The sequence below is a fragment of the Cnephaeus nilssonii genome, assembly GCF_951640355.1.
Source record: "Cnephaeus nilssonii genome assembly, chromosome: 7".
Classification (NCBI taxonomy): Eukaryota; Metazoa; Chordata; class Mammalia; order Chiroptera; family Vespertilionidae; genus Cnephaeus; species Cnephaeus nilssonii.
The window spans coordinates 86,269,716-86,289,749 of record NC_137078.1 but is presented as its reverse complement, the minus strand read 5'-3'; the positions used below and the strand labels follow the sequence as shown (position 1 = coordinate 86,289,749).

General features: G+C 48.7%; 2 protein-coding genes and 1 pseudogene across 3 annotated transcripts in view; 2 read left to right on the top strand and 1 right to left on the bottom strand.

The window, feature by feature from the left end:
* Positions 1–471: 471 nt before the first annotated feature.
* Positions 472–9,900, top strand: XKR8 (XK related 8). Its single transcript, XM_079778349.1, has 3 exons — positions 472–860; positions 4,587–4,783; positions 7,038–9,900. The coding sequence occupies exons 1-3, from the start codon at positions 568–570 to the stop codon at positions 7,742–7,744; spliced, it is 1,197 nt and encodes a 398-aa protein (XP_079634475.1). The 5' UTR covers positions 472–567; the 3' UTR covers positions 7,745–9,900.
* A 1,061-nt stretch (positions 9,901–10,961) lies between these two features.
* EYA3 (EYA transcriptional coactivator and phosphatase 3) overlaps positions 10,962–20,034 on the bottom strand; it is a 98,234-nt gene continuing 89,161 nt past the window's right edge. The window contains exons 15-16 of the mRNA XM_079776527.1: positions 18,692–18,792; positions 10,962–14,756 (exon numbers count right to left, since the gene is read on the bottom strand). Coding sequence (XP_079632653.1) covers positions 14,676–14,756; positions 18,692–18,792 — 182 coding nt within the window. The 3' untranslated portion in view covers positions 10,962–14,675. The remainder of the gene's footprint in view (positions 14,757–18,691; positions 18,793–20,034) is intronic.
* Positions 15,475–16,909, top strand: LOC307102714 (large ribosomal subunit protein uL18-like; annotated as a pseudogene). The gene is made up of 2 exons: positions 15,475–15,482; positions 15,946–16,909. The product of its transcript is annotated as a large ribosomal subunit protein uL18-like (transcript).

Below are 20,034 nucleotides of genomic sequence, written 5' to 3'. Positions count from 1 at the left end.
ATCTCATTATGTGCATTACCCTTTCAATATGTAAAGTGTTTAAAGCAACTCCCTTGCTGTTAGTGAAAGTCCCCCCACGGATAATGGGAGTAAAACGAGCCGCTAGGACGGTGCGCCTCGTTGACCCTGGGTCCTTGGTCTCCCCCGCACATGGCCCGAACTCTTAGTTCACCAAGTCCCGCCATCTGGGATCAAAATGGGCCTCTCTGTTTTGTTTCGCAACGATGCAATGTGCGAGGTCGCCGTTCTAGCCTGGGCGCTCACCTCCGGGCCATTTTCGCCGTCCTGGGCCCACAGGAGCCGCGCTCCGGGCCGGCCCGCCTTCTGCGCGGCTGGGAATCCCTGCGCCACGGAGGGGGCGGGGCCGGGGCGGGGACTCCGGCCATCGGGGGCGGGGCCTGCGGGCCTCGCTCCGCCCCGGACAGGGCGGGGCGGGGAAGTCCCGCCCAGGAGGCCCGGGCCCTAGGAGACTCCGAGGGTGGTGACTGCCTCCTTCCGGCCGCTAGGACCCGGGCCGGGAGGGCGAGTCCCAGCCCAGAGGGAAGGAGCGGGAGAGGCCGGCGGGACATGCCCTGCTCACTCCGCGCCATCCTCCTCCGGGACCTGATCCTGGGCGTGTTGGGCATCTCTGCCTTCCTCCTCCACCTGGGCGCCGACCTGTGGGCGGTGAGCCAGTATGTGCGCGGCGGGCGCTATCTGTGGGCCGCGCTGGTGCTGGCGCTGCTGGGTCTCGCCTCGGTCGCCCTTCAGGTCTTCAGCTGGCTCTGGCTGCGCGCCGACCCCGCCGGCCTGCACTCCTCTCAGCGCTCAGTCCGCTGCCTGGCGCTGCTCCACCTCCTGCAGCTGGGCTACCTGTACAGGTGAGCGCCCCGCCCTCGGGAAGGGGGGAGCCGGGCCGGCGGTACCTCCTACAGCCGGGCTACCTCTACAGGTGAGCGCCCTGACACGGGAAGGGGGTGGGGAGGTACCCCGTGGGCACCTTTACTACAAGTGAGTTTCCAGCTCCTTAAAAAATAACTCCGGCCCTGACCGGTTTGGCTCAGTGGATAGAGCGTCGGCCTGCAGACTGAAAGGTCCCGGGTTCGATTCCGGTCAAGGGCATGTGCCTTGGTTGTGGACACATCCCCAGTAGGGGGTGTGCAGGAGGCAGCTGATGGATGTTTCTCTCTCATCGATGTTTCTGACTCTCTCCCTCTCCCTTCCTCTCTGTAAAAAAATAAAATATATTAAAAAACAACAACAACAAAACCCCCCGGTTGATAGCCCTCAGAACTCATCTAGCCCTTCCCTGCCTGGCACGGGTGGCACGGGTAAAGAAAGAAACGGGCCCAGAGAAGAAAGGTGTCATTTGGAGTCAGACCTCTCTGGGACCCAGTCTTGGCTTTACCACCTGTGGCCTCATTCCTGTCTTTTCTGAGCCTCGGCTTCCTCCCCTGTTAATTAAAAAGAGGTAGTAGCCCTGGCCGGTTTTGCTCAGTGGATAGAGCGCCAGCCTTCGGACTGAAGGGTCCCGGGTTCAATTCCGGTCAAAGGGCACATGTTCCAGTTGCTGGCTCGGTCCCCCGTTGGGGGCATACAGGAGGCAGCTGATCAATGATTCTCTCTCATATTGATGTTTCTATCTCTCCTCCTTCTCTTTCCTCTCTGAAATCAATATATATATTAGAGGCCCGATGCACGAAATTCGTGAAAGAGTAGGCCTTCCTTCCCCGGGCTGCCCGCACTGGCTTCCCTCTGGCACCCGGACCCGGGCTGCTTCGTCCTGACTGTTGTTCTGCTATTTGGTCTAATTAGCATATTAGCTTTTTATTATATAGGATATATGTGTGTGTGTGTGTGTGTGTGTGTGTGTGTGTGTATATATGTATGTATATGTGTGTGTGTATATATATATATATATATATATATATATATATATATATATATATGTTAATCTAAAGGTAGGTCTGGCAGGCAGGCCCGTTGTGAGGAGTGAGGGAAAGAACTGAGAGCTGGGCTCCTGAGGCAGAGGCAAGCGGACAGACCAGTGTTCCTTTTAGCTGTGGATGGGGCCTTGGGCAAGACACTTGACTCCTTTAGGTCTCAGTTTACTCATTGTTCCAGTGAGAATGGTCATCATGCATGCCTCTGTTTGGTAAGGATGAAATGAAATGAGACCTGCCAATTGTGTGCAGACGCTAGCTAGCTTCCTGAGAGTTTCAGCAGCCCTGACCCCAGAGCAGTACTTGCTCCCTCACCCCTGAGTGCCTCTCACCCTTCTGTCCCAGTTGTATTCTCCCTGAACATTGCCTCTCCGCCTACCCCTGCTCCCCACCCTGACCAAGTGAGAGGGCAGAGAGGGGGTCTGACTCATCCTTTCCAGAACTGGCAAGGCCCTTAGAGAGGGGGAAACTGACACCAGGGGGTCAGAGTCATGAGGTAAGGTCAGGACGGGATGTGGGCTGGGTTGGGCTGGGCTGGGGTGGGTGGAGTCAGGCTCTGCTTTTGAATCCATTTTTGTTGTTGTTAATCCTCACCCGAGTATATTTTTTCCATTGATTTTTAGGGAGAGTGGAAGAGAGAGGGAAAGACAGAGAGAAATACCGATGTGAGAGAAACACATCAATTGGTTGCCTCCTGCAGGAGCCCTGACCAGGGCCCAGGGGAGGAACCTGCAACCGAGGTCCATGCCCTTGACCGGAATCGAACCCGGGACCCTTCGGCTCACAGGTTGATGCTCTGTCTACTGAGCCAAACCGGCGAGGGCTCGAATCCATTTTTAGAGTCTCTCCAGCTCTTGTCCTGACAAAGCTGCATCGAGTGTCCAGGAGTGGGCGAGAGGGGCCTTGAATGTTGCATTTTGCCTGAGGGACTGACAGGCATCAGTAAAACTCCAGGAGGCACGAAGAGGCACACATTACCATGTTGGCAGGCCTCAGTGAGCCCTGAATCCATAACTGTATCATGCATCTTCCCGCCTCCTGTTTCGGCTGCGGGTGAGGCAGACAATGTACTGAGCTTTGGTTTTGAAAATGATCTCTGTGTCTGCCTGTGCTAGGCTGAGGCAGGGCCCTGCCATGGCGTTGGGGGACCGGAGGCAAGACTCCTGCTGAGGGAGAGCCCCGACCCAGGGCTGCCTGCCTGCTTCCTTCCTGTGTTGTCAAGTCCGTCCAGGGGAGGTAACAGTACAGGCCCGATGAAGGAACTCGTGGTGAGCGAATGGGCTCACCCCCCAGTGACCAACTGAGACCCGTTGTGGATGGTGGAAGCCGTGGTGCATCTTCCACTCCCCCCTCATGGCTGGGGGTCACCCAGGCCCGTCTGTCCAACTTCTGTCCTCTGCCCCGGTCTCCATCCCCACCACTCGGAGGCTCTTGTCCTTTCTCCCTGGATTGTTACAACAGCCTTTTTTTTTTTTTTAATAGTTTGGAAAACAATGGTTTTTTTTAAAAAAATATATTTTATTGATTTTTTACAGAGAGGAAGAGAGAGGGATAGAGAGTTAGAAACATCGATGAGAGAGAAACATCAATCAGCTGCCTCCTGCACACCCCCTACTGGGGATGTGCCCGCAACCAAGGTACATGCCCTTGACCGGAATCGAACCTGGGACCCTTGAGTCTGCAGGCCGACGCTCTATCCACTGAACCAAACCGGTTTCGGCTACAACAGCCTCTTAAATAGACCCCTGCTTCCGGCCTTAGCCCCTCCATCCCTTCCTCCTCGCCACACCTGGGAGTTCTTTCTAAAGCACAGTCTGACCTGTCTGTTTCACCTGTGCTCAGAAGCTCTCAATGGCTCCCCTTCCCCACAGGATCCTAAGAAATTCTTAGGCTTGCTAAAATTTGAGAACTATCACCTTAGGCCCGTGGTCGGCAAACTGCGGCTCGCGAGCCACATGCAGCTCTTTGGCCCCTTGAGTGTGGCTCTTCCACAAAATACCACGGCCTGGGCGAGTCTATTTTGAAGAAGTGGCGTTAGAAGAAGTTTAAGTTTAAAAAATTTGGCTCTCAAAAGAAATTTCAATCGTTGTACTGTTGATATTTGGCTCTGTTGACTAATTAATGAGTTTGCCGACCACCACCTTAGGCAATTTTCTTGTGTGCCTTTAATATTCAAACACCACTGCTTATTAGCTCTTTGGTCATGTTTTCCCATCTGTAAAATACAGATGTTGTCAGGTCTAAATGGGACAAGGTTTGTGGTGAGCTTTGGATAGTGCCTGGCCAGCAGGAGCAGCAGTAATTATTGTTTGTTGTTTGTTTTTTAATGTGTTGGCTGAACACTTCTTCTTTTTAAAAAAAATATGTTTTTACTGATTTCAGAGAGGAAGGGAAGGGGGGAGAGAGAGAAACATCAATGATGAGAGAGAATCATTGATCGGCTGCCTCCTGCACTCCCCCTACTGGGGATCGAGCTCGCAACCAGGGCATGTGTCCTTGACCGGAATTGAACCCAGGACCCTTGAGTCCACAGGCCGACGCTCTGTCTTGCCCAGCGTCCCACAGCATGTGGGATTGGAGCCTGCCTGCATCTACCCGGTAAGCAGGGGAAGGAGGAATGCCTCAGGACACTAACCTGCCCCTGGGTCATCCCTATGTGCCCAGGTGCATGCAAGGGCTGCAGCAGGGGCTGCTGGTGTGGCAGCAGGAGACGCCCTCCCAGTTCGACTTGGCCTACGCCGACTTCCTCTCCCTGGACATCAGCATGCTGCGGCTCTTCGAGACCTTCCTGGAGAAGACGCCGCAGCTCACGCTGGTGCTGGCCATCGTGCTGCAGAGTGGCCGGGCCGAGTACTACCAGTGTGAGTAGTCGTCCCGGCTGCAGCTCGCCCTCCCCCCCACCCCCCACCGCCCGTCTGTGGCTCGAGAAAGTTTCCCACAGAGATCGGGAACGCCTCCCTCTGTCATAAGGACTGCTTAGAGGATAGGAGCACATCCTTCGTCAGGCAGGTCTGGGTTCAATTCCAAAGTCACATCCCAACACTAGCTGTAGGAGCCCGGACCAATGACTCCACCTCTCTGAGTATCGGTTTGTTTTCATCTGTAAAATGGACATGACACATCATCCTACCTCCTAGGACTGGTGAAGGATCGAGGGAGGTGATGCATATACCAGGTGTCTGGTGCATAACAAAGCTTAATTGTCATTTTTACTCTTTTGAAGACAACAGATAGAGGGAGTGTGTAGGGTGCGACACGTAATAGACACCTTGTTGGTCCATGAAGTGTGTGTTGGGCACCTTCCCTCACTTAAGTTGTTATTGAGCATCTTCGTGCCTGTCCCTGTGTGGGGGCACCTGAGTGAGCGAGGACCAGCCCCTGCCCTGCTGGGCTGGCTGGAAAGCAGGTAGTTCAATCTGCAGAGGGAGAAGCCGGTGGCCTTATCAACCACTGAGGAGCTTTGGGAAGGTTTTCTCCTGTGAAAGGGAAGTAATGAGCCCAAGGACTCCAACTGTGTCTGATTCCAGGTCCAGGGCTGCCCCTTTTCTGCCTCCTGCCCTGTCTCTCCCCCCTCCCCCACCCCCGCCCTTCCCCCTCTGAAAATGCCACAGCCTCCCAAGGGACCAGTCTCCCCTCCGCCATCACTCACTGTGCGACCTGGAGAGTCTTCCCTTCTCTGGCCTCAGGTTCCATAGCTGCACAAGATGGGGTTGGACTTGATCTCCAGGGACGCTTTCAGCTGCTCCTTTGAGTCTGTGTATTAATTGAAAAAGACCAGTAATAGCAGCCCTCACGATCGAGAGCCTGCTGGTAACCGGGCACTGTGTAAAGTGCTTTAATGTCAGTGCTCACACCAAGCCCTGTGGGTTGGTGCTATGTTTATCTCCATTTTGCACAAGAGGAAAGAGGTACAGAAAGGTGGAGTGATTTGCCCTGGGACACACAGCATACACTGGGCACACATTTTTCTTTGTCTGTTTGAAGGCAGTGAGTGTCTAGGACCAGGGCCGAACGGATACAGTCTACACTGTCTGTGTATGGGGGGTGGGGGAGAGGAGCGAGGGAAGAGACGGGTTTTCCCAACTTTTTATTTAGCAAACATTTGGGCCAGGTACTGGGCTGCCTGGGGATCCCAGGGGAGCAGAATCTGTTTCCTACCCTGAAGGAGCTGAGAGATAAGGAAACTGATAATTAGTTCAATGTGAGTGGGTGGGATCGGATCTGGATGTGTGGCTCTAAGGGGTACTTCAGGGTAAGGAGGAGCAGGCCAGGAGAAACGGGGCATGTGCCCCTGGCCTGCCTAACATCGTCAGCAAAGCTTGTCCAGGCCAGAGAATGCAGCGTGCGGGGCAGGCTGGAAGAACAGCCCTGCTGAGACCTAGAGCGTGGGAGTTGGAGAGGACCACAGATGTGATTCCAGGCTGGGCCTGGGTTCCTGGCCCATGACAGGTTCCCAGTAAACATCTGGCGAACGGACGCGGTGGGAAGGAGGCCGGGGAGGAAGCCATCTAGAGACATTCCAGCGCCGCTTCCCTCCCTCTCTGGGGGCCCTGGCGCTTCTAGCCCATCGTGGACAACCAGTAGGTGGGAGAGGACCCCCACTGTACACTTCGAGTCTTGGGAAATTGAGACCAGGGCCCAGTGTGAGCAGGGAGGGCGGGGGTGAGGATGTACCATCCATACAGCGGGGCACCTTCACAGGCCTGTTGCCACCGCAGGGGTTTCCAGCTTCCCTTTCTGAGAGTAAGAAAGGGCGAACTGGGGCTGCTGATTTTCAGATCCAAGAAAGGCTTGGGCTCTTCCGGGAAAGGAAGGGTCGCAGGGTTCTTTAAGATGCCCAGGCCCAGGGGTGCAGATGAGGGTGTCTACGTCACACACCCTCTCAGGTAGCACCGGAAAAGTAAAGCTCTGTGGTGAAGGGCAGACCCCATAGTGAATCTCAGGCCTGTGTTTGGTTGTGAGAACAATGTTCTCCAGTTGTAGTTTTCCCTTCAACAAGTTGGGGGTTCTCATACCCACCCCAGGGTGGTTATGAGGACCCCAGAACCTGTGAGTTCTGGGGAGGGCCAGGCAGGCTGCCCACAGGGCTCAGCTGTTTCCTCTTCGTCTCCGCAGGGGTTGGCATCTGCACGTCCTTCGTGGGTATCTCCTGGGCCCTGCTTGACTACCACCGGGCCTTGCGCACCTGCCTCCCCTCCAAGCCTGTCCTGGGGCTGGGCTCTTCCGTGATCTACTTCCTGTGGAACCTGCTGCTGCTGTGGCCCCGTGTCCTGGCTGTGGCCCTGTTCTCAGCTCTCTTCCCCCGCTACGTGGCTCTGCACTTCTTGGGCCTGTGGCTGGTGCTGCTGTTCTGGGTCTGGTTTCAGGGCACCGATTTCATGCCAGATCCCCACTCTGAGTGGCTCTACCGGGCCACGGTGGCCACCATCCTTTATTTCTCCTGGTTCAATGTGGCGGAGGGTCACACTCGAGGCCGTGCCACCATCCACCTGGTGTTTCTCCTGAGTGACAGCACTCTCATGGTGGTCACCTGGGTGACGCAAAGTGCATGGCTGCCCAGTGGGGTCCCGCTGCAGGTGTTGCTGCCTGTGGGCGGCATCAGCTTCCTTTTGGGTCTGGTTCTGCGGCTTGTCTACTACCGCTGGCTGCACCCCAGCTACCCCTGGGAGCCTGCCCAGGTGGACGGGACCCCCGCCCTCCGCTCCCTCGAGTACTATGAGCTGCCTAAGAACAGGCGCATGGACCATTTGGCTCGGAATTTTTTCCCCCAAGGCTATGAGGCTGCTTTGCCATGGCCGGGGGAGGTAAATGGGGTCCTCTGAGGCAGGCTCAGACCCAGCCAGGGGACAGAAGGACCCATGCAATCAATCGTTGGAATGCAGAAGATAAGCTAATGATGCTGCTATGGACAAGCACTTGATGCCTGATCTTGCCAGGCACTGGAGACTAGAGTTGAATAAGACCGAGGCCTGCTTCGAGGCGAAGAAGACCAGAAGGACCACGCCCTGGAGGGCCAAGAGCCTCAGTTATCTACAAAGCACTGGGAGAGGACAGAGGAGATCCCCTTTTCTTTTCCTGCCAACCAGTATATCTGGTGCCCAAAGCATCCCAGTGGTAGGTATTCTCACCCAAATAATGGTGGAGGTGCTATCCCAGCCCTTGGCTCCCCTATCCTGGAAGCCATGGATGCCCAGCTGGCTGGCCTCCGTCACCCTGTCCAAGGCCTTAGTGCAGCTGGCCCGGCCTCTGCCCCTGCTCTCAAGGGGCTGCCTTTCAACCAGGGGCCTTGTGAACCTGTGGTCTGGCCATGGCTCAGCCCAGGGAGTATGTTTTATACGTTACACAGTGTACTTTCTACCTCAGAACCTATTGTGAGAGGAAGAGAAGGTGCGTGCCTATGTGTCTCTGCAGGTGAGACACACGTATGTGTCGTTTTGTTGAACAGTATTATTAGGTTATTATTAAAACCTTATAAAACCCTCCAAACTAGTTGTGTCATTACACTAAACCTGCAGAATTCAAAGCCGCTTGGAAAGAAGGGGTTAGGGACACAAAGCCCACCGCTCAAAATCGGTGAGGGCCCTGGGACAGAGGAGAAGGGGGCTGGGCGTAGGCAGGACGTCTCAACCTTGTTTTCTAAGTTTCGGGGGCTGGCGAGCTGGTGTGGGGTTGATCGTTCAGGTGGGCACCAGAACCCAGATCTGGACTGACTGGTGCTCTGCTGCTGGGCCCGGCAGTAGCTACAAACACCTTTAGTGCCAGGAGTGTATACGGGAGCCCAGGTGAAGGTCTTTTTGCTGGAAGCTCAGGGAGGGTGTAAGTGATGAGGTGGCTTAAGGGATGTGGAAGTGGGCAGTGGTGCCAGGGAGGTGGAACCTTTGACTGCTCTCGGGAGGTCTGTGGGTTGGAGAAACAAGGAATTTTTTGCCAGAGCTCTCATCTATACTCTAGGTTGTCAAATGATGGCAATATGTATGCAATTAACTCCAAACAATGTATACCTATACTACCTAAAAAGCTATAGAAAAAGTTTCATTTGTATATACACTTAAAAGTTTACAGGATCGCCCTAGCTGGTTTGGCTCAGTGGATAGAGCGTCGGCCTGTGGACTGAAGGGTCCCAGGTTCGATTCCAGTCAGGACTGGTGCAGGAGACCATCAATTGATGTGTTTCTCTCACATCGATGTTTCTGTCTTTCCCTCTCTCCTCCACTCTCCCTAAAAATAAATGGAAAAATATTCTCGGGTAAAGATATAAAAAAGTTTACAGAATCAAAAGCTTTAAAAAGATGAGTGACATTACACACCATTAGAAATTTCCTTTGAAAATTCCCATCAATCATTTTTTTCAAATGTCAAGAAACCTGTTTTTGAAGAATAAAAACCTCCTGAATTGTCTGCCACCAAAAAAGTTTGTTGAGAAATGTGCAGATGTTTTACTTACTGTAGGGGGAGATGAAGGTGTTTACTCTTTGGGCTTGAGAAGCAATCAGTATTTGTGCTTACAAGCAAGGATCTAGCAACTCACAGGTTTGCTTCATCTCCAGTGTGGTCCAACACGTGCCCCTTTTTTTCTTCTGACTCCTCACCCGAGGATGTTTTGTTTTGTTTGTTTTTAGGGGGGGAGGGAGAGAGAGAGAGAGAGAGAGAGAGAGAGAGAGAGAGAGCGGAAGGGATGGAGAGAGAAACATTGATGTAATAGAAAAACATCAATCAGTTGCCTCCTGTACTCGCCCTGACTGGGAATCGAACCCACAACCTTTTGGTGTACAGGATGATGCTTCAACCAACCGAGCCAACAGGGCCATAATGTACAACTTCCTGTTGAAAAGATTTAATTATTAGAATACATGGCAACCCCATCTTTTCTGAGGTGATTAATTTGGGAAAACCCTTGTAGTCTGACATATATGGTACTTGGAAGCTAGATCTGAATTCTGATTTCCCTCATTGAAATAAAAGGCAAAAGAATTCTTGGGGACCCTTTCCCCCTCCCAACGTGGGAGTCTATGCTGTGAGATTCTTTCCTCTCCCCACGTGGGAGTCTGTACTTGTTCTTCAATAAATTTCCACCTTTGCTATAAAAAAAAAAAAAAAAAAGAATTCTTGATTTTTCCAGACCAACAATGGACAGACCCAAATCTTAAGAAATGAAATGAGAAAAAGTAGCTGATGGGACATGAAATCAGGCCAAATCAAACAAGGTTTGATGTCAGTTTGTCTATTTTACTGCTTTTGTGTTTTAAGCTCAGCACAGCAAGTTACTCTCTAATAATTAAATTTCAACACATTTGACAGAAAATGGAATCTCTTATACCAGTTCTAAACTTTAAAAAGCACACACACACACACACACACACACACACATATAATTTATTATTATTTTTTTTCTTGATTTCAGAGAGGGAGGGAGAAATGTCAATGATGAGAGAATCATTGATTGGACACCTCCTGCACGCCCCCTACTGGGGATGGAGCCCGCAACCTGGGCATGTGCCCTGACTAGGAATCGAACCCTGACCGCCTGGTTCACAGGTCGAAGCTCAACAACTGAGCCACGCCAGCTGGGCTTAATATATTTTATTGACAGTTTACTTGTCCTGGTTTAGTGATTAGAGCTCCAACTCATGCCCCAAAGGGTTGGTTGCAGGTTCGATTCTGGTCAAGGGCATGCGCCTGGGTTTAAAGTTCAATCCCTGGCCCTGGTTGGGGTGTGTGCAGGAGGCAACAAATGTGTCTCTCTCACCTGGATGTTTCTCTCTCTCCCCCCCCTCTCTAAAAATAAATGGAAAAATATCCTCGGGTGAGGATCAGCTAAAACTAACACTTTTGTTAGTTAAAAAAAAAAACTGACAAACGTTTACTTGCAAATTATTTTTCCCCCATGTACATTTATTTATACCAAAAGGTTAGTTATTTTTTTCTACCTTTTTGGTGAAATTAATTACAATTATTAAAAGGGTGGTATCTTTTAATGAACTCCAGATTTTTATAATGAGCTCCTCAGATTTTTATAAAACCTTACTTAGGTGCCTACCAGCTGGGCAACTGTGTTGATCCTATTCAGAAAAGACACAGGAGCAAACTGTATAGAAAATAAAAACTTTATTTTTTTCAAGTTTACAAGATAGTTCCCATTACATATAACATTATGGTCAAAGACTCTACAGCCATGAATGCCCGCAGTCACATAAATATATCCAATCCAATCAATGCCTTTTACTGCTAAGTGAGGCATCTGTAATCCAGAGGGTCAGGTTTTGAGAAGTCGCCCTTAATGGGATGGCTCCTGTCAGTGCATTAGGAACTAGCCAATGAGCCTTGCTTGCTAGAGCTGTCTGACTCAGAGGAGAGAAACAAGGCCTGCTGAACTAGATTTTCTCTCTGGTGGTTTAAGATATTTTAGAATTTGCCCTGGCCAGTGTGGCTCAGTTGGTTGAGCATCCTCCCATACACCAAGAGGTGCTGGTCAGGGCATAGGCCTGGGTTGTGGGCTCGATCCCCAGTGCAGAGGGCAGCCGATTGATCGATGTCTCTCTCTCCTTCTCTCTCTAAAAATCAGTAAGAACATAGATCTTTTAGAATCTCAGAATTCAGATTTGGCTTGTATAGTGTAAATCTGGGGAGTTCCAACTTTTGGATGAAAAGGAATCCAATTTAGTGGTCAGAAAGAGAAGCTTGCTTAAAGGGGCCCTGCTTGCCCCTTCCTGCAGGAGAGGAACACCCCAAGCTCACCACCCCTTGGCTGAGACCATCACTCTCCCAGGAAGAGGGAGAACAGCTGTCCCTCCTCCTCTCCCCTGTGCTTCAGCAGCACTAACACCCATTCAGGGGAGTGGAAATCTAAACGCTCCACATGCTGCAGCTGGCTTGCCAGTCAGATTCTCCTCGGGAGCTTTAGCGCTGAGTGTGTAAACTGCGAACAAACTGTGGCACAAGTCTCCTGGGACACTAGCTTTGGCCCCTCCCAACTTGCAGAGCAGAAGATAGGAACACCCCAAACCAAATAAAAGCATCTAAATCTGGAGCAGGAATCCATTCTCCTGGACACCACCAGCTGCCCCAGGGGCACTGGACAGGGTGATGCTAAGGCACAGTTTTACATTCGAGAGTCAAGCCGCCTCTTAAACCCAGGACACACTTGACAACTCCGGATCCCTTACTAGAAAAGTCCTCACCACGAAATGTGCAGACCCATCTTATAGAACCCAGTCCCCAGCTGGGGGGAGGATTCATCACGTGGCTAATTTCATGGGGATTCTTTCTAGTAAAGAGGGCTCCCCCCTCGTCAAAAGGACCTCCAGTGTCCTGGGGCCCTCAGCTTCCAAGAGCTCTTGGTGCTACCCACTTGTTTTCCTTTCCAGGTCTTTGTACTGGGAGGAGAAAAACACGGTGAAAGAAGCACTGTGTTCCCTGGACAATTCATTTTGGCAAAGAGGAGTCAGGTCCCATGTTCTGCCTGCCCCCTAAGTGAGTGTGGCAACAACCAGAAAAGAGCAAAGACTGCTCTGCTGAGCTTCCTCTCTCGGTCAATTTCAAGGTCCCTTGCAAAGACCTATGCTAGGCAGTCAGGGCAGGAAGGAAAAGACCATTGAAAAGGGGTCCACGTCATATTCTAGGAATAAAGAGCTTCTCCCAAAGGGCAGGGAGAGGGAGGGGTTTGTGTGTGGACCGGGGTCCATGATGGGGGTACCACTCCACGGCCTCACAAGCCTGAACCACAGCACCAACCGGCTGGCCTATGTCCAGGGCAGGAAACCAAGTTACACGGCCGGTAGGTAGGTGGAGGGCTTGGGGCCTGGAAGAAAAGATCCATCGTAGAGCTTTCTAGGATCAATTACCAAGCAGGGCAGAGCAGCATCTGGGCAACCGTGCTGAACTCAGACCAAGGCAAGGTCTGCCTTAGACTACATAACCCCGACCTCCACCCCACCAATGGGAACAAGGCCAAAGTAGCAGCTGAGTAATGAGCACTGACTTGAGCTCCTCTCCAAGTTCCCTAAAATTGTGAGCCATGAATTGTTTCTCATTCAGTTGAAGGAATGTGTATGAACAGCCTTTCTCTGCTATATGAATGACCTGGTCTCAGGAGGAGTCTGGCCTCTCTCTGCTGCAACATCTCTAGAAATGAATATGCAGATTCTCTGGGGTCAAGCAGGTATAGCTGGGGTTGGTCAAGGAAACCTCCTACTGAGTTCCAGACTACACCTCTCTGCAGCCTGGGAGAGGCTGAAGGTCCGCAGCTCTAGGGAAGTTTATCCTGCCCGAGCAGATGCCCAGGTGGGTCTTGGAGGGATGGAGCATCCACAAACACAGTTGGGCTACCAGTGCCTGGCACCCATCCATCTTCCCAGAGGCCAGGCTGGGAGATGTCCCTGCATTTGGCCCAGGATTAAGTTTCCAGGCATGGAGTAGGGACCCAATAACTTCATTTAAAACAGGAGTATTTTTGGCTTCTGGTTTTCCACTTTAGAATGAGATTTGGGAAGTGGGAAGGGTGTACCATGGGAAAATTGGGTTTTGACCACAGCAATCTCTTCAGTTCCAGACAGAGATCTGGGTAAATATACCCAGAATACCCTTCGTAGGCTTAAGGGCTTCAAAGAAAGTCAACTACAGTGGTAGTTTTGGCCAAATGCAGTTATGAGCCTGTTCTTAGACTTAATTTGACTTATAGGGATTGGCCAGAGCTGCACGGAGGTGGCTGTGAGGAATTCAGGGCAGAAAAGGGACAGGAGCCTACGCTGGTGACTAAGAAGGCAGGCAGGCTGTAGGGTGAGCATCTGTTGGGGGAGGAGTGCCTCTCTGCAGGAGGAAAAGGTGGAATATTCCTGGTTCAAGAACCAAAGAAGTGAAAATTCACAAGAAGCCTTAGTCCCTTTTCTCCAGTTTAGAGGTAAGCCCCCTGGACATAGTCTTTGAATCAGAGTCAAGCTGAAGGCTTAGCATTTACTGTCTAAGAGAAGAAGTTCCCAGGATTGTGCCATTTGGTTAAAGGGAAAGAGGGATTGGAAAGGGGACTAAGGCTTCTGGGATGGGAATACCAGAGTCTAAAGTTAATCAATATCCAGTGCCCCACAGTTCAGCAAACCAGGAGATGGAAGAACAGGAGAGAAACCATCCTAGAAAGCAGACCACTGGAGCAGCTACAGAGGTGCTACTGTCACACAGAGAGGTATTTCAGATATTTCAATTACTATTTTCCAAGGAAACTTTACACATCCCTTTCTTGCTAGGGAAAGAAAGAAGGGAAAACCTGCTTCAGAGACCAGACCCTTACCTATAAAAATTACATATACATTCACTGGGAATATGTTCTACAGCTAAGAAGTTTATAAAGACTGCAAGAGATGTTATAACAAAAGTCTGCCACATTTATCCTATCACCACAAGTTAACAGCAGTTCTCAACCAGGTCATGGACAAAGAGTGCAACTCTGCCCCCAAATTTCCTTTTGTTTTTTCTTCTTCATTTTTGAAACAAAATTAACAAAACAAAAAACACAAGAATTAAAAGCACTGTGGCTGCAGTGAGTCTATTGTTCTCTCAATCCACTGTCCTGCTTCTGCATGAGAATGAACATGGGGCTGCAGCTCACTCTTAGCAAAAATTAGCTCTATCCCTTGCAGCTGTTGGTTCTGATTGTGTTCTCGCCAGCATTCCATGGAGAAAGAGAGTTCTCAGTTGGTTCCAGTCTCCGGCTCCTTTCAGGAGTGAAAAGCAGTTCCTGGGGAAGGCTCTTCATTCCAGTTCTTAGAGAAAATCAAGCTCCAAAGCCTGGTGGAGGGACACTAGGTCTCCATGGTTTGTGATCCTCCAAAAAGGCATGTTGTGCTAGAAGAGAGCAGGGACAGCTGGTTAGCCCAACTTCTTTTGGGAGGCCATATTTACCCAAACCCTTTTATCCACAGACCTCTCCCCAAGGTACTTGTAATCCTTTCTTCTCCTGCCCACCTCATGGGGCTGCCATAAGGATCAAATAAGTCATACGTGTAAGGACTTTGTACATTATAGAACACTCTACAAATGTGAGAGGTTTTTATTAGGTTTCAGTGGTAACTCTATGCTTTGTGAGATATCTACTTATTCTAGCTGCTATATAGGGTCTTCAGGATCAAATAAAATAGCCACACAAATTAGTATCAATATTACATTTTCTTATAGATAGGCAATTTCCTAGAAGTCACAGATATACAAGGCCCAAATCTTGTTCCTCACTAAGATCCAGAACATACAGATCTTGGAAATATCCCATTACATAATGTGGTCAGAATTATGTCCAGTGTACTGTGTCCTGTTCTGAAAGCCTCATAAAGGGCTTTGGCGAATCCAAGTGTTAGAATCTACATTCTGTGAAGCTGCAGACTAGCTTTACTGACTGTCTTGTTCAAACTGGTTACAAATGACCCAGAATTTTGAAGTCCTAGAATAGTTCTTTTGACATGTAACTCAGTGTTTTTTCTAGCTTGCACATATTATTTAAAAGGCTTTTAATATAGAGAAGAGGAAGCAGACTTGTTATGCTGCACTCAGGAATGCCACTAGGACCAAGATGTGGAAGTCAGAGAGATAAATTTAAGTTCGGTGGAAGGTGGAACATCCCAACAGTTTGGACAACCCCACAATAGAACAGGATACGTGGGAAGCAGCCTCCTTATCCTTGGGTATGTTCAAACAAGGACTAGAAAGTCTTCTGTCAAAAAGGCTGCAGGAAGGATCCCTCAGAGGGTGGGGGCTGAACTGCACAGAGGTTTTAAGGCATTTTCCAACAGGTATATTCTATGTAGATGATAACAGGCATCAGCTTAGAGATACCGACTCTGCTAATGACTTGCGTTGTTCTTTATCTCCTCCCTTCCTTCTTCAGACCAAGAAGTACTGATACCTACATCCACTAGTATCTTTCTCAGAGGCAACATGAACTTTAGAATAAAAACTCCAGCTTCCCCCACCCCTCCCCACTGGAGCTGGGCTAGGCCTGCAGGTCTTTGGTGAGCCGCGGACATGGGTCTATCTTCCGCAGGACGGGGTTTGTCAAAAATAAGGCCTACTTCAAGAGATACCAAGTGAAATTCAGAAGACAATGAGAGGATAAAACTGATTACTATTCTCCAAAACGCTTGGAGATCCAGGATGAAAATAAGTACAACGCACCTAAATACAGGATGACAGTTTCTGTAACTAACAGAGATATCATTTGTCAGACTGCTTATTCCCTTATAGAAGGAGGTATGATAGTCTGTGCAGTTTATGCTCATGAACTCCCAAAGTATGGTGTGAAGGTTGGCCTGACAAATTATGCTGCAGCATATTGTACTGGACGGCTGCTGGCCCACAGGCTTCTCGATAGGTTTGGCATGGACAAGCAGGTGTCGGTGAGTGGAGAGTCACACAACGGGAAAAGCACTGATGGTCCACCTAGTGCCTTTACCTGCTATTTGGATGCAGGGCTGGCCAGAACTACTACTGGAAATAAAGTTTTTGGGGCCCTGAAGGGAGCTGTGGGTGGAGGCTTATCTATCTCTCACAATAAAAACGATTCCCTGGTTATGATTCGGAAAGGAAGGAATTGCCTGGCTGGTGGTGTTCAGTGGTTGAGTGTTGACCTATGAACTAGGAGGTTAAGGTTCCCAGTCAGGGCACATGCCCAGGTTGCGGGTCCATTCCCATTGTGGGGTGTGCAGAAGGCAGCCGATCAATGATTCTCTTTCATCTTTGAGGTTTCTATCTCTCTCCCTCTACCCTCCTCTCTGAAATCAATAAAGATATATATATATATAAAAAGAGAAGGAAGGAATTCAATGCAGAACTACATTGGAAGCATATCATGGGTCAGAACGTTGCAGACTATGAGTGATCTAATGGAAAAAGATGAAGATGCTTACAAGGAACAGTTCTCTCAATACATAAAGAACAACATAACTCTAGACATGATGGAGATGTTTAAGAAAGCTCATGCTGTGCCCTGGCTGGTTTGGCTCAGTGATAGAGCGTCAGCCTGCAGACTGAAGGCTCCTGGGTTCGATTTCATTCAAGGGCACATGCCCGGGTTGTGGGCTTGGTCTCTATAGGGGTGTGCAGGAGGCCGCCAATCAATGATTCTCTCTAATCATTGATGTTTCTATCTCTCTATCCCTCTTCCTTCCTCTCTGAAATAAAAAATATATTTAACCTTTTGCACTCGGATGTCGAGTGTGACTCGACACAGTTAGCATCGGTAGCAGCTTGAGAAAAAAGCAAGCGAGTGCAAAGGGTTAAAACAAACAAACAAAAAGCTCATGCCTGCTATCTGAGATAATCCAGTCTATGAGAAGAAGCCTAAGAAAACTTAAAAAGAAGAGGTGGAACCGTCTCTAAATGTCTCTTGCCCAGAAGAAAGATCAGGTAGCTCAGAAGAAAGCAAGCTTCCTCAGAGCTCAGGAACAGGCTGCTGAGAGCTAATAAATCAAACCACAATTTTCTATGAAGATTTTTCAGATAAACAATAAACTTATTGGACAAGCAGCTAAAATAAAAAGAATCAAAACTCCAAAAATAATGCATGCTAAAAAATAAAGGTCCTTGAATTGCTACATAAAGTGGCAAATGAAAACATAATGTGTTAATACTGCCAACTGATTACCTCCATTCTCATAGTTCATTAATAGTTCCTGAAGGTTTGCATGTTACTGAATGAAGAAAATTAGGATAGTGGTCCTAGTTGTTAACTCACTGACTCCAAGTTTAAGAAACAGAGTTGCTAGAAGAAAGCTGGAGTAGAAGGGAAAGGACTTCTGTAGACCCGTTTAGCAGACGAGGAAACTCACAGAGGATAAGTAAATTATTCACACAGCTAATAAATGATTCAGATTTGAAAAGGTGGGATTTTAGATTACATAGTCAAGACTCTTTCATCTGTTTCCTGTTTTAAGAAGGGACAGCCTGAAGCTGGGCCTGCACAGTGAGGAGGTTAACATCAGAACAAACTCTCCAGGGCTCAGAAGCAGAAAGAACTTTCTCCAAACAACTCCCCATTGATTGCAATGGTTTTTGAGAACCTGAAGCCTGGACAGGTCAGAATTATTTGCCTTTTTGTAGCTAAGTCTCATGCTCCTCAGAAGGCACTGCCTGAAATTGAACTGTAATACAGCTGCTGGAGACGCTAATCCATCCCAGAGAGCATGCTGGAGCTGGATCACCCTTCAGAGATGAGGGATGGAGACTAGAGCTGTGTCTCTATCCCCACCAGTGACTGGAAGCAAGGTGTCTCTGGGAAGGTGATGTAACTGGCAGGGCAGCTTCTGCTGAGGGCAATTCTGGGGGAGAAACTGTGAGCCCACAGCAGCCAAGAGCAGGGGGTGGCTAAGGAAATGAGTGCCTCAGTCCTGCTGGGGGTCTGGGCGGCACTCCACAGCATCCTCTACAGACAATAAATTCTCGGGTCAGTCTTCCCAAAACATTACTTCTGAGCTAACATTTCAGCAAACAATGAGTTAATATTTTATGCTTCCGCATTACCCTGAACTACAGATTTTTTGTGTTGTCATCAATGTGTGTTATCAGACAATTCAAAAGTCTGATGTCCTCTGTAAAAACTGAAAAACCTAACCAAAAAAAAAAAATTTTTTTTTTCTGAATAAAGGTCACTATCTCTCCAAGTAGATAAATGATCCAAGGAAGTACACTGAAGTCAGGTCAGATTCTCCTTAGAATTTTTTTTTCCTTTCCAAAGCATACACAAATGAGAGCAATAGGTCCTGAAATTTCCACATTTTCTTTACCATGGTTACCTGTTTGGCTGCAATTTCTTCATCTCGTCCATCTCCAATTACTACGTATGTGACTTTCTTTCCAAACCTTGACACAATTCTCTCAAAGCAGCTCTCTTTACCTGATGAGAGAAAGCAATTTCCTATTAGGACATTCTGTCCTACCTTTTTTCAACACCAAAGAAAAGGCTGCTGCTAGGTTCACCGGCCTGTGCCTAGACAAAGTAAGTGGCAGCCCCTGAAGTTTGCTTGGTGAGGAGTAGCGGTGGCAGCTAGCCAGTAGGCTCTCTGGATCTATAAATGGGAGGCTAAGTGGCCTAGGCAGTGTGAGAACTGTGAGCACCACTTCCCTTTTCCACATCTCCTGTACTTTACAGTTTACAAAGCAGTTTTCAAGTTATTCCTTACTGAATTCTCAAAATAATCCAGTGAGATAAGTACCATACCCTATTTTAACAGATGAAATGGGACTAGTGACTTGCCCAGATCCAAACAAGTTTATAGCTAGACTTTAGGCTCCTGATTCCAAGTCTAGGCTCTGGACACTGTGAAAGGATATTTTTTGAGGGGAAACTTTTAATGTAGGGGAAAAAGTGGGAGCATAAGGCCTTGATTTTTTGTTAGTAATAAGAAATAGACAGCCATAACCGGTTTGGCTCAGTGGATAGAGCGTCGGCCTGTGGACTCAGGGGTCCCGGGTTCGATTCGGTCAAGGGCATGTGCCTTGGTTGCAGGCACGTCCCCAGTGGGAGGTGTGCAGGAGGCAACTGATTGATGTTCCTCTCTCATTGATGTTTCTCACACTCTCTCTCTCTCCCTTCCTCTCTGTAAAAAATAAAATATATATATTTAAAAAAAACAGACAAACAGCTATTTCCCTCCAATTTTTTATTTTCCAGAAATAGTCCTGGGCATGAATGAGCCTTATGGCTTTCAGTAGGGGAGGAACCCCAGAGTACCAATAAATATGGCAGCAACATCTGTCCTATCTGGATTTCCTCACTATTATATTTCATAACTGCAACTGAGATACTACATCACTGAACTTAACCTTGGGAAATGGGTGTTTCAATACACTGCAGACTGTTTTTAGATATATGGTAATATATAAAAATTCAAATCCCATTTGAAACCTATACATAAAACATGCATAGATGATACTGCTTTTTATTTGCAGAAATAAATAAAAAGGAAATTGTTTTCTTTCCTTTTTCTTCGCCATCTCTTATACTTTATTTCCCTGCTTCTGCCACCTTCTTCAGTTAAGTGATTTTTCTTTTCTCTTATTGCAGTGCTCTCTATGCGAAAAAGAAATCTGAAATGAGGCAAAAGTAGATTTCTAAACTAGATATTATGTTCTTTCA

Coding starts and splice junctions, on each gene's coding strand:
- XKR8 (XM_079778349.1), top strand. CDS start 568: ATGCCCTGCTCACTCCGCGCCATCCTCCTCCGGGACCTGATCCTGGGC. Junction 861..4,586: donor CAGCTGGGCTACCTGTACAG/GTGAGCGCCCCG, acceptor CTATGTGCCCAG/GTGCATGCAAGGGCTGCAGC. Junction 4,784..7,037: donor CCGGGCCGAGTACTACCAGT/GTGAGTAGTCGT, acceptor TCGTCTCCGCAG/GGGTTGGCATCTGCACGTCC.